We start from the raw sequence: 14,103 nt of genomic DNA on the forward strand, positions 1-14,103 counted from the left end.
GGTGTGGGGGCCGTTGGCTCCAGACAAATAAACATGGAGTCCATCTTCCACGAGAAAGTGAGTGTCCGCGTTCGGTGGGGAGCTGTCTGCCGCGCGGTGGCGGGCGTGGAGCGCTGCATCACCGCCCCCCGGAGGGCTGGGTGGGGTCCGAGTAGCCCCCATGCCGATCTCGCCGGGCTAGGGGCGACGCCGCAGCCTCCCGCCTCTTCGGCTCGGGAAGGGGAGCATCACCTACGCCCCTACTTCCCCCGCGGCCCCCGCCCTGGGAGCCGGGAGGGAGTATGGGCGGGGCCGGGGCGTCTCGGGACACGGGAGCGCGGTGGCGCCCAGTGGGTTTGCTTCTGCCTTTCTCAGTCACTTTCCATCGCTTTTCGGAGGACTCCTTCACCCCTCCCCAATCCTTCCCTCTCCCTAGGGTCTAGCTACAGTCACCTCTGGGACACCTCCCTCGAGCCCTCCTACCCTACTCCTAACAGAATTAACTTTTCCTTCTCCAGACTGCTCAATTCTATATTGGAGTCTTCCCTACACTTAGATCTTTCATGTTTTTTCCCCTGCACCAGGTCCGCGAGCCTCCCGAGGGAGGAGACCTTGGCTCCCCCACTGTGGGGCCTGACACTTAGGAAGTGAAGTAGGAAACCCGTTGTGCCCCTGAACAGGGAAGTCGTCACAAGTTTTTATTACGGGATGTTTGGGTTTGGTTTCTTTTGGTACTCCCATCTTTCCGGGGCAGGCAGCCAGCTTTGTTTTTAGGTATTAGGAGTGGACTGGAATGATTTTGTTGTGGTCTGCCTAGCCTGCTGTCAGTTTAACTCTTCAGTGACCATGCACTTGAAGACACTGTCTGTGATATGTGGAGAAACTCCTCGTTTCTCACATGCTATTATCCATCCATTTGTGTGTGAGTGAAGCCTTCCCCAGGACAACTTTGGCACATGATATCTTGTTTCATAATAGTATCGTGTTTGGAAAGAGTTGCTGGTAAGGCTATTATTTAATAGGAGGAGCAAAGGGTTTTTGTTTTATTAAATGCTTATAAATGATCGTTTATCCCAGACATTTAAAATTCACACACACACAACAAATAAAGCAAAGACAAAAGAATACATTTACCAGATATAAATCTGTAGTATAAATCTTTTTTTAATTTTTATTTTAAAGATGGCATCTCATTCTGTCACCGAGGCAGGTGTACAGTGGAGGGATCATGGCTCACTGCAGCCTTGACTTCCTAGGCACAAGCGATCATCCCTCCTCCGCCTCCAGAGTAGCTGGGACTACAGGTGTATATCGCCAGGGCCAGCTAATGTTTTTGGAGAGACGGGGGTCTCGCTGTGTTGCTCAGGCTGGTCTAGAACTCCTGGACTCAAGTGATTCTCCCACCTCAGCCTCTCGAAGTGCTGTGATTACAGGCGTGAGCCACTGTGCCTGGAACAAATCGTTAAGTACAATGCTTTTCACTGTAGAAAACATCTCGGAAAATTTTGAAATAGGCAGATTTACAGTGGGGGAGGAAGGCCTCAGTCGTATAGTTGTCACTAATTTTTTGACTTGATTGACATGACTTATAAATCATAGACAATAGAGATTTAGTTGCTTGGCTGAGTAGAGTGGGTGAAAAATACACATGTACTTTCTTAAAAACATTTTTTTTTTGAGATGGAGTTTTTCTCTTGTCACTCAGGCTGGAGTGCAGTGGCGCGATCATGGCTCACTGCAACCTCTGCCTCCCTGTTCAAGCGATTCTCCTGCCTCAGTCTTCCTAGTAGCTGAGATTACAGGTGCCCACCACCACGCCCAGCTAATTTTTGTATTTTTAGTAGAGACAGGGTTTAACCATGTTGGCCAGGCAGGTCTCCAACTCCTGACCTCAGGCGATCCAGCCGCCTTGGCCTCCCAAAGTGCCGGGATTACAGGCGTGAGCCACTGCACTCGGCCATATTTTTGTTATTAATTTTCAAAGGCTTTGGTGTGGGATCGCATTTCAACATGGAAGGCCTTAAACATGTTCCACACTACTTCCTGAGAATTAGACAAGATTTTTAACAATATTGATTGTTACCTAGTTGGGACACATTTCTACTGAACCATGGGATCAATAAAAGCTGGGTGCTAGCCTAGTGAAAATCTACTTACCTGGGTGCGGTGGCTCACACCAGCGTTTTGGGAGGCCCAGGCGGGTGGATCACAAGGTCAGGAGTTTGAGACCAGCCTGGCCAACATGGTGAAACCACGTCTCTACTAAAAAATACAAAAAATTAGCCAGGTGTGGTGGCAGGTGCCTGTAATCCCAGGTACTCGGGAGGCTGAGGCAGAAGAATTGCTTGAACCCAAGAGGCAGAGGTTGCAGTGAGCTGAGACCACGCCACTGCACTCCAGCCTGGGCAACAAAGCGAGACTCTGTCTCGAAAAAAAAAAAGGTAAAAAAAAAAAGAGTCCCTCTGAATTATCAGCATGTGTATAGGCCTACAGATACTTCAGGAATGCATTTACCGTTATCATTAACTTGTATGTACGTAGCAAGTGAAGATTCAACAATTTAGTTTTTTGGGCGTACTCAAGAGTATGCACCTATAACCATATGGCCCATTGTTAATCTCCTATACAGTCCATTCTGGGAATGTTTGAGCTTACTGTGCCATTTTTCAGTACACTGCCTTCCCCTCTGCAATACACCTTTAGCCCTTGCTAGGTCCTGTGTTTGGAGAGCCAGAGAACCAACTTTGGCCCTAGAGAAGCTGGGTAGGTGGGAATATCTGCCTACAAAGGGCCTTGCAACCACTTCCTCTTGGAACCTTGGTTTCCTCTTTCTGAGTTGTCACTTTGAGTACCCTTTATTAAGTTAGAATGTAAAAACAGTTTGTCACTGATACATCTACAGTGCCTGAGATAGGGCCTGGCACAGAGCAAGTACTCAATATATATTTGAATGGGGCCGAGCGTAGTGAGACCTGTCTCTACAAAGAATGAACAAAATTAGCCCGGGTGTGTTAGCCTGTAGTCGTAGCTACTTGGGAGGCTGAGGTGGGAAGATTGCATGAGTCTGGGAGGTCGAGGCTGTAGTGAGCCAAGATCACACCACTGCACTCCAGCCTGGGGGACAGAGCAAGATCCTGTCCCAAAAGAAAAAAATGTATATATTTGAATGGATAAAGAGAGGTCTTTGAGTTTCTGAGATATATATGGTGCTGTTTATCTAAAGTAAACAACTTTTCTGTAAACATTTTAAGGCTTTACAGGCTGCTGTAGTCTCTGTCACACATTCTTATTTGTGCATGTTTTTCCCAACCATCTAAAATTGTAAAGTGCATTCTTAGCTACCAGGGCAGGTTGAATTTGGCCCGTGGGCTAGAGTTTGCCAACCCCTAATTTAAATCTTTGTACTAACTTTATGACCACTAACTACTGGATTTTGTTGTTTGTTTTAGTTCTGGTGCCTGCTTTCTGTCTTTTTTTTTTTAAATCACTTCCCTTGCTGATGTTTCTTGGTGCAGTCACTGTGCCATTTGTATTGATGATTTTAATGTAATGCAAACTGGGAATAATAGCTAAACTTGCTGGGGTTGTACATAAAGTTATTGAAAAGATTGAAAAGATGCTGAGTATTGACTGTGGCATTCATTATGCCCTTTTGTGATTGCTGGATTTTAGCCGTCTTTAGGATATTTGAGCTTTAGGAGAAACCAAATTCTGTATAAATGACTTGAAGTGCTAATGGCACAGATTTTGAAATCTCTGCCTGGGTTTGAGTCTCAGCTCTGCCTTTTACTATTTGTGTGATCCTGAGCAAGTTACTTAGTATCCCTGTCCTCTGGTTTCCTCCTCTGTAGTGGTAGGGATAATAACATAGACATAACCTCAGAGTTAGAGAGTAGAGAAGGCTCCCTGGCAGATAGTGCTGTAGAAGTACTGGCCATTGCCATTACTCAGATGCTTGTGTTTGCTGAGCCTTATAGTAAGGGATCGGAGAGCACTAAGAGGAGGTGAGAATGCTGCTAGATTGACAGCTTGTCCCCAGATAGCCCATTCCTGAGAGCGCCTTAGGTTTATACCTGATTTGTGTTGTAGTTAGTAGTGTCTGTGGTAATTTTAACTAGTTTCAGGTTGGTCTTGAAAACCTGGGGAGGTTGGGGGTAAATGATTTGGTAGCAGTTCCCTTGTGATTTTATAAATTGTAGAACTGCAGTGTGCTAATTCTCTGAGCCCAACACAGTGAAGTCTGGGCCTAAAATCATAGGATTTCTTTTATTTTTAAAAATTTTTAATTCCTTTCTTTTCTTTTTTTTTTTTTTGAGACGGAGTCTTGCTCTGTCACCAGGCTGGAGTGCAGTGGCGTGAACTCAGCTCACTGCAACCTCCGTCTCCTGGGTTTAAGCGATTCTCCTCTCAGCCTCCCGAGTAGCTGGGACCATGGGCGTGTGCCACCATACCCAGCTGATTTTTGTATTTTTAGTAGAGACAGGGTTTCACCATGTTGGCCAGGATGGTCTCGATCTCTTGACCTCGTGATCCACCTGCCTTAGCCTCCCAAAGTGCCGGGATTATAAGCATGAGCTACCATGCCCGGCCTATTTTTTATTTTTTTGAGGTGGAGTGTCACTCTGTCACCCAGGCTGGAGTGCAGTGGTGCAATCTCAGCTCACTGCAACCTCTGCCTCCTGGGTTCAGGTGATCTCCTGCCTTAGCCTCCCGAGTACCTGGGACTACAGGCGCCTGCCACCACACCTGGCTAATTTTTGTATTTTTAGAAGAGACGGGGTTTCACCATGTTGGCCAGGCTGGTCTAGAACTCCTGATCTCAAGTGACCTACCTGCCTCGGCCTCCCAAAGTGCTGGGATTATGGACATGAGCCACCATGCCCAGCCAAATCATGAGATTTCAATACTGCTGAACTTTGATTATGGCAAAGTGAACTTCTGCTTTGATTAAAGCTTGATGAGAGAGGTGGCTGGGGATAGTTTGAGATAAGGGCAAGGCAGGAAAATGCATAATCTTAGGTGGGCTCATTGTCATTGTACAATTCTTTCGGTCTGTGTGGAATTTGATCCGTCCTATGACTTAAGTTATGTTTATTTTTGTTTTTATATTTATTTATTTTATTTCTTTTTGAGAGACATGGTGTTGCTCTGTCACCCAGGCCGGAATATAGTGGCACAATCATAGCTCCATGTAGCCTTGAACTCCTGGGCTCAAGTGATCCTCCCACCTCAGCCTCTCAGACAGTTGAGATTATAGTATGAACCACTGTGCCTAGCCTTAAGTCATTTTGAAATTTGTACTGAACAGTTTGTCCTTTCCTTCCATTAAATCATATTAGAAGTACAGAACTTGATATTTCCTGTAGCAATACAGTGTATCTTTGATGAAGTTTGATTTCAAGTACTTATTTTTCATAATTTAAAGCTATTTTTTATAGAGATAATTTTAATCAAATATTTGGATGTCACTATTGCTATATGTGATATTAAGTATGGTGACCATAGTTTGTAAACTCCAAACTGACAGCAGGACGGGAAATTTGTGTTAGCAAAGGCTTTTTTCTTACTGTTTGAATTTTTAAAAAATTAGGTACCATACAGAGAGGAGCACACAAATCGTTAGGAGTACGGCTCAGTGAATTCTCACAAAATGAACACGTGTAAACAGCAAGTAACAGAAGCTTTACCTGCATCCTATAACCTCCCATTATTCCCTTTTCTAGGTACTTTCTCTCCACTACACTCCCACCCAAAATAACCACTATGCTGAATTCTGATATCATAAATGAGTTCTGCCTAGTTTTGAGCTTTTGTGACTGGAATCGTACAGTGTGTATACCCTTTTGACTCTGTCCTCTTTCGTTTACCATTGTTTGAGAGATTTACCCATAGTGTTCCAGGTAGTTGTAGTTAATTCATTCACATTGTTATGTAGTATTCCTTTGTGAGTAGACACGATTTCCATTCTGCTGTGATCCCAGCTATCCATTTGGGTCGTTTCCAGTTTAGGGACCATTACAAATAGTAATGCTATCTGTAATGCTATTTTGTATTACTACAAATAGTAATGCCATTTGTAGCACAAAAATAGTGCTTTTGTGAACATTCTTTTTTTTTTTTTTTTTTTTTTTTGAGACGGAGTCTAGCTCTGCCGCCCAGGCTGGAGTGCAGTGGCCGGATCTCAGCTCACTGCAAGCTCCGCCTCCCGGGGTGAACATTCTTATACATATCTTTTGATGAATATATGTTTGCATTTCTGTTGTTTACATTATATACCTACTAACGGAATTGCTAGATCATAGGAGATGTACATGTTAAGCTTTAGTAGATGTATTACATAATTATTAGTTATTATTGGTTATACCAATTTACTCTCTCACCAGCAGTATACAACAGTTTCTATATCTCTGATCTCCAACATTTTAGCCATTTTAGAGTTTGTGTAATAACACATTGTGGTTTTAATTTTCATTTTCCTGATGACTAATGAAGTTGAGTACCTTTTTTGTGTTCTTTATAGCCATTTGACTGTCTTGTGAAGTGCTTGTTTATCTTGCCTTTTCTTTTCTTTCTTTCTTTCTTTTTTTTTTTTTTTTTTTTGAGACAGGTTCTTGCCCTGTCATCCAGGCTGGAGTGCAGTGGTGCAATGTCAGCTTACTATAGCCTCAACCTTTTTGGGGCTCAAGTTATCCTCCTATCTCAGCCTCCCAAGAAGCTGGACTACAAGCACACACCACCATGCTCAGTTAATTTTTTAATTTTTGTAGAAATGGGGTTTCACCATGTTGCCCAGGCTGGTCTCAAACTTCTAGACTCAAATAATCCTCCTGCCTTGGCCTCCCAAAATGCTGGGATTACAGGCATGAGCCACCGCAGCCAGCCTTGGCTATTTTTCAGTAGGTTATAAGTAGAACATCTGTATATCCCTTCAGTTTGCATATTATTCAGTAAGAGTTGCACTCTGGTAGTAGAAATATAGAAGGAGGAGAAAGAAGTGGAAACAAAAAGTCTATTTTCATGAGAAGACTTGGGGGATAGTGTTCTCTCTGGCTCCAAGCTACTTATTCTTTGCCAAAAGATAAGGATAAACTTATCTCAGACTCAGGCTGTCTCAATGCTGTCTTCCTATTTCATTATACACATATGACCCATAGTTTTTTCACCAGCTGAATTTTGTTCCTAGAAAATTGATTTATCAGGAAAAAATCCGTCTTGCAAGGTGGTTCTCTTTAGAGTCTACTGTGTAACATAGCTCAGGACAAATTGCATGATGTCAGATAAGTTGGGTTAAGGAATAGACCTTACTGGGGAAAGAGAGAACTTGGAGGGCCAAGGTTAGCAGGAGAAGGAAATGTTCTCTCATCTACTACCATTTCAGGAAGGGGCAAACCTGGTGTCTGTGTTCACACAGGGAGGGATCCATCTATACCTGATTCTCCCTTCTTACCAGGTAGCATGGGAAAGCTACACTGCTGTGGGGAGGAGGATTACACATAGGTTACTCAGTACCAGGCACCCTGGACTTGGATTCAGGCTGCCAGTTGTGTGAGAAACTGCCCAGCACTTGAAGGCCCGGAACCCGTGGGAGGTTGTACCTACCTCCCATAAGGAGGAAGCCTGTCGTCCCATGGGAGCTGAGCTTGGGTGCAGACCCTCTTGCTGGCTTGTCCAGGAGTAAGCTCCAGGGTTGTTTGGGACAGTTCTGCTCATTGCATTACACTGTGTGCACATTATCTGTAGGGTTCCATGAAGAGAACTTCAGCTCTGTAACTGCAAGTTTTAACATGGAACAGAATTTTTCCACCTGTATTGATTCTTAAGATTTGAAATTCTATCAACAAGCATTTAGATTGTGTGGAGTTTTTTTTTTGTTTTGTTTTGTTTTTGGAGACAGAAGGCTGGAGTGACAGTGGCATAGTCTTGGCTCACTGCAGGCTGTATTTCCCAGGTTCAAGCGATTCTCATGCCTCGGAGTCCCGATTAGCTAGGTGTACAGGTGCACACCATCACGCTGGCTAATTTTTGTATTTTTAGTAGAGATGCGGTTTCGCCATATTGGTCAGGCTCGTCTCGATCTCCTGGCCTCAAGGAATCCACGCGCCTTGACCTCCCAAACTGCTGGGATTACAGGTGTGAGCCACCATGCTTGACCAGCATTATGTTAAAAGAATAAATGTTCTAGGCAGCTGGGCACAGTGGCATGTTTCTGTAGTCCTAGCTGCTCAGGAGGCTGAGGTAGGAAGATCCCTTGGGCCCTGGAGTTCAAGTCCAGCCTGGGCAACATAGTCAGATCTCATTTTTTAAATAAATAAATAACTCTTCTAGAGACTAAAATTTCCTTTCACCATTAGTTATTTACTGTGGAATCTCCAAGAATGAACTTATTTTAGGTACTGAAAATGAGGGAGACTAAATGTTTTATACAGTAGTTTTTAGTAAAGTATGAGAGTTGATGCATTTGATAGATGATAATTTCTTTTGTTTTTTGTTTTTTTTGAGACAGAGTCTCGCTCTGTTGCCCAGGCTGGAGTGCAGTGGTGTGATCTCGGCTCACTGCAAGCTCCGCCTCCCGGGTTCACGCTGTTCTCCTGCCTTAGCCTCCCGAGTAGCTGGGGCTACAGGTGCCCGCCACTACACCCGGCTAATTCTTTGTATTTTTTAGTAGAGATGGGGTTTTACTGTGTTAGCCATGATGGTCTCGATCTCCTGACCTCGTGATCCGCCTGCCTCGGCCTCCCAGAGTGCTGATATTACAGACGTGAGCCACCGCGCCCGGCCGATAATGTTTGTTTAAAATAATTCTTAAGTTTTTGATCATGTAATTGTAGTTTCATTAATGGTAGATTTGTAAAATAAATGTTAACAAATGAAAATGCATGTAACCTATGTTAATTATACTTATCTAAAGCTGAAAGTTCAGTTCAACTATGTTAAAAAATAGTTGGAGCCGGGCACGGTGACTCACACCTGTAATCCGAGCACTTGGAGAGGCCTAGGCGGGTAGATCACGAGATCAGGAGATTGAGACCATCCTGGCTAACACGGTGAAACCCCATCGCTACTAAAAATACAAAAAATTAGCCAGACGTGGTGGCGGGCGCCTGTAGTCCCAGCTACTCGGGACGCTGAGGCAGTAGAATGGCGTGAACCCGGGAGGCAGAGCTTGCAGTAAGCTGAGATTGAGCAAGACTCTGTCTCAAAAAAAAAAAAAAAAATAGTTGGCCAGGCATGGTGGCTCACACCTGTAATCCCAGCACTTTGGGAGACTGAGGCAGGCGGATCACGAGATCAGGAGTTCGAGACCAGACTGGCTAACATAGTGAAACCCTGTATCTACTAAAAATACAAAAATTAGCCGGGCATGGTGGTGCATGCCTGTAGTCCCAGCTACTCAGGAGGCTGAGGCAGGAGAATTGCTTGAACCCGGGAGGCAGAGGTTGTGGTGAGCCCAGATTGCTCCACTGTACTCCAGTCTGGACAACAGAGCAAGACTGTGTCTCAGAAAAGAAAGAAAAGTTAATGATTAAATTATTTAGGGGAAAATACTGTGCAATTCTGTTTAATAAGTCACATTTTAATTTTTTCTTTTGGAAATATTAGCAAGAAGGCTCACTTTGTGCTCAGCATTGCCTGAATAATTTATTGCAAGGAGAATATTTTAGCCCTGTGGAATTATCCTCAATTGCACATCAGCTGGATGAGGAGGAGAGGATGAGAATGGCAGAAGGAGGAGTTACTAGTGAAGACTATCGCACGTTTTTACAGGTACTGATTTTAAACTCACTAAGTCACATTTCTTTTTTTTTTTTTTTTTTTTTTTTGAGACGGAGTCTTGCCCTGTTGTCCAGGCGATCTCAGCTCACTGCAACCTCCGCCTCCTGGGTTCAAGCAATTCTCCTGCGTCAGCCTCCCAAGTAGCTGGGATTACAGGCACACACCACTATGCCTGGCTAATTTTTTGTATCTTTGTTAGAGACGGGGTTTCACCATGTTGGTCAGGTTGGTCTGGAATTCCTGATCTCATGATCTACCTGCCTCGGCCTCCCAAAGTGCTGGGATTAAAGGTGTGAGCCACCACACCCGGCTTACATTTCTTTTAAAAACGTGGATACTATTTAGAAAAGGATGTGCCATTCTTCCTATAGGGATCTGACTGGTGAATTATAATTGTGCTGTTAACTTTGGAAATGGAAATGCAAAGATGTTATTTTAAATATGCACGCTAATGACAGTTTGTATCCTTCTTTCCCCACCCCCACCCTTGCTTCAACTACCTGTCAAAATTAACAGCAGCCTTCTGGAAATATGGATGACAGTGGTTTTTTCTCTATTCAGGTAAGTAGTCACAAGCATCTACTATGTGTTGCTTACATCCCAGGCCCCGTTTCACAGCCTTTCAATAGTCACTGTAACAAGGCGACCTTCAGAAGTTTTTCTAATAGATCATGTCTACAGAGTATAAGATTATACTCTAGATCACTAGATTGTGATCCACCTGCCTCAGCCTCCCAAAGTGCTGGGATTACAGGCGTGAGTCACCATGCCCGGCCTACTAGAGTACTAGATTTTTATATAGATAAACATGAAAGGATTGTAGAATCTTCATATTAGAGTGGGGCATTTAAAAATTCCTTTTTGAGAAAGATTATTTAATTTGCATCTGGATGCTAATAATAACCTTAATTCTGGCCAGGCGTGGTGGCTTACACCTGTAATCGCAGCACTTTGGGAGGGCAAGGTGGGCAGATCTCAGGATCAGGAGATCAAGACCATCCTGGCCAACATGGTGAAACCCTGTCTGTACTAAAAATACAAAAATTAGCTGTGCGTGGTGATGCAAGCCTGTAATCCCAGCTACTCTGGAGACTGAGGCAGGAGAATCGCTTGAACTGGGGAGTCAGAGGTTGCAGTGAGCCAAGATCGCACCACTGCACCCCAGCCTGGTGACAGAGCAAGACTGACTCAAAGAAAACCAAATACCCTTAATTATAATAAGTCCCAATGTCTCAAACTTACCATCTGTTGGGTAAATTTGAGAAAATGCAGTACCTTGCTACCATCCTTTTAAATCAGCCTACCAGACTGGATTTCCTTATTATGGTCTGTGGCTTTTGATTTTTGTCTTTGAGTTCTTTGGTGGTTATATATATGTACTTGGAAGATTCTTTTATCTGCGTGTCTTTCATTCTTTTCTGACACTGTGAGTTGTATCCAGAGGTCTTTCAGAACCTCTCCTGAGCGGCCTATCTCTGCAGATACCTTTGTTTGTATTTCCCTTGTACTGCCCTCCTGGACTCCTCCTCATCCACCAGCATTTCCGTCTAGTGCTTTACCGTGCCACTGTTAACAGGTAATGGCTACTGCAGGGCTGGAATCAGAGGTCAGAGTAGGCCCAGCACTTGGCGTTTCCTATTTGTGCCTTGCTGCTCTTGGTGCCCACTACCTTGCACTCACTTTCTGTCTTAGCCGGTACCTGGCTTACTTGCTTCTTTGTTGGCTATCTTGGAGGGTAGACAGTGAATTTTCAGAAATTTCCCTTTTTTTGTCAGACAGATTGAAATAATCAGTTTGCATTTTGTTTTTTTCTACAAGTGGCAAGCCCATGACCCTGGAAGTCTGATATCTATGGAAACTTCAGTTTAAGTGCCCAGGGAGAACTTATTTTGATAGACACGATTTCTGACATTGCAAGTAGTAAGTTGAATATAAATTTTCTGAAGTAGCACCCACGGCAGCCAAATTATCAGATGTATATAGTAGACTAGTTTTAAGAATAGCACTTATGGGTAGAATATACATCTGGATTTTTGAGGCAGTTTTATGCCTCAAATTGTGTGGTTTTCTGGAACATCTCAGAGACCTAGTATGAAAAGCACTCTTCTAATATATATGTATGTTTTTTATGGATTTAGTGATATATCTATACACACACACTTTTGAAAACCTATAGCCGGCTGGGCGTGGTGACTCATGCCTGTAATCCCAGTACTTTGGGAGGCCGAGGTGGGCAGATCACAAGGTCAGGAGTTTGAGACCAGCCTGGCCAACAAGGTGAAACCCTGTCTCTACTAAAAATACAAAAATTAGCTGGGTGTGGTGGTGCATGCTTGTAATCCCAGCTACTCGGGAGCCTGAGGTAGGAGAATCACTTGAACTCAGGAAGCAGAGGTTGCAGTGAGCCGAGATCATGCCACTGTACTCCAGCCTAGGCAACAGAGCAAGACTCTGTCTCAAAAAAAAACAAACAAACAAAAAACAAAAAAACCCCCCCAAAAAACCTATAGCCTTCTAGAGAAATTTATATATGAGGTACACAACTAACACAGCTATACTTCTTAAAGTGTTTACACAACTGACATAGCTACACTTCTTAAATTTGGAATGGAGTGGTTTGGCTTATGAAAAGTTACTATTTTTCTTAACAGGTTATAAGCAATGCCTTGAAAGTTTGGGGTTTAGAACTAATCCTGTTCAACAGTCCAGAGTATCAGAGGCTCAGGATCGATCCTATGTAAGATTTTGTTTTGCATTTCATACATTTCTTTTCCCAAATTTGATTTTTAAAGATATTTCTTAAAGAAGAGAAATATATTTTGAATACTTGTGTTTTGATGTTCCCTGTTTCATTCCCTCAGACTTTCCTGTTTCACCTTTGTGATGTCCATGAGCATCTGCCCTGTAGCCTTCCTGGCACCCCAGTGTCTGTGGCAGCACAGAGCTGCCCCATAAGTGGTGCGTGAGGCCATCTTTTGGCACGGCATCACTAAGCTGCTGCAGAGACGTTCATGTGGTTGTGTGATCTTTTAAAAACATCAGTGACACTTCACTGTAAATATAATCTTAAATTATCACAAATTTTATATAATGTTTGCCAGTAGACAACATAAATATGAATTCAGTATTTCAAGTTAATATTGTGTGTTTTCTTTTTTAGAAATGAAAGATCATTTATATGCAATTATAAAGAACACTGGTTTACAGTTAGAAAATTAGGAAAACAGGTAACATTTCTTACCCTTCCTTGTCTTTTTTTCTAATATTGTACCCCATTTAAAACTAAAATGTGGGCCAGATGTGGTGGCTCATGCCTGTAATCCCAACAGTTTGGGAGGCTTAGGTTGGGGATCACTTGAAGCCAGGACTTTGAAACTAGCCTGGGCAACAAAGGGAGGTCCTGTCTCTTTAAAAAAAAAAAAGCCAGGTGTGGTGGCTCACATCTGTAATTCCAGCTTTCTTGGAAGGCTGAGGCAGGAGGATCACTTGAGCTTAGGAGTTTGAGGCTGCAGTGAACTATGATTGTGCCACTGTACCCTAGCCTGGGTGACAGAGTCTTTATAAAGACTCTGTTTTATAAAACATAAAAAGAAAAATAAATTTAAAAATTAAAAAAAGAAAAAAGGACTGCTGACTTTAAAATTAGGAAACTGACCAGTAATGTGTGTGTTTGTGGCATGGTTTATCTATCTTGATAGATAGAAATTTGTCATTTTAAAACATATCAGTTTTCCTTGTAAATATATTTGTGACAAGTATATGCAATTTAACTATATCATAAGAAAAATTCTATATTAAATATAATACAAATGTGGTTACTTTTAAGTGGGTTTTTATGTGATGACTATGTTCTGTCAGTTAATTACTACATTTGTAGATTTGTATTTAGCGTAGTGCTGTCACAAAGCCTGAAATAGTGTCAAGCATGAATAAAGCATTCAATTATGCTTGCTTTAGTGTAAGATTATTCATATGATTCCAAAAGCCATGTAATACATACGTCTACATAAGATCACTTCTATTTGTTAAATAAAACATGAAATATGTCTTGAGCAAGCTATTTTAAGAAACAGAATCATTTAACATCCTTTTTATTAGAATTTTGAAGCTTTGAAAGAGGGTTATTGAAAACCAGCTAGCACAGTAAAAAAGAATAAACTAGGCCAGGCGCGGTGGCTCAAGCCTGTAATCCCAGCACTTTGGGAGGCCGAGACGGGCGGATCACGAGGTCAGGGGTTCGAGACCATCCTGGCTAACACGGTGAAACCCCGTCTCTACTAAAAAATACAAAAAAATAGCCGGGTGAGGTGGCGGGCACCTGTAGTCCCAGCTACTCGGGAGGCTGAGGCG

General features: G+C 43.0%; 1 protein-coding gene across 8 annotated transcripts in view; it reads left to right on the forward strand.

The window, feature by feature from the left end:
- Positions 1 to 6: 6 nt before the first annotated feature.
- ATXN3 (ataxin 3) overlaps positions 7 to 14,103 on the forward strand; it is a 28,039-nt gene continuing 13,942 nt past the window's right edge. For 4 of the 8 annotated variants that reach the window (XR_001002594.1, XR_001002595.1, XM_011949394.1 and 1 more), the window contains exons 1-5: positions 7 to 57; positions 9,580 to 9,744; positions 10,270 to 10,314; positions 12,405 to 12,490; positions 12,914 to 12,980. Coding sequence is in view for 6 of the 8 variants with exons in the window: in XM_011949394.1 (XP_011804784.1) it covers positions 34 to 57; positions 9,580 to 9,744; positions 10,270 to 10,314; positions 12,405 to 12,490; positions 12,914 to 12,980 (387 nt within the window). In the remaining 2 variants the exon portion in view is untranslated. The remainder of the gene's footprint in view (positions 58 to 9,579; positions 9,745 to 10,269; positions 10,315 to 12,404; positions 12,491 to 12,913; positions 12,981 to 14,103) is intronic. The other 4 variants (XM_011949397.1, XM_011949400.1, XM_011949398.1 and 1 more) reach the window with 4 other exon arrangements.

Source organism: Colobus angolensis, unplaced genomic scaffold (genome assembly GCF_000951035.1).
Source record: "Colobus angolensis palliatus isolate OR3802 unplaced genomic scaffold, Cang.pa_1.0 Scaffold3, whole genome shotgun sequence".
NCBI classification, from domain to species: Eukaryota; Metazoa; Chordata; class Mammalia; order Primates; family Cercopithecidae; genus Colobus; species Colobus angolensis.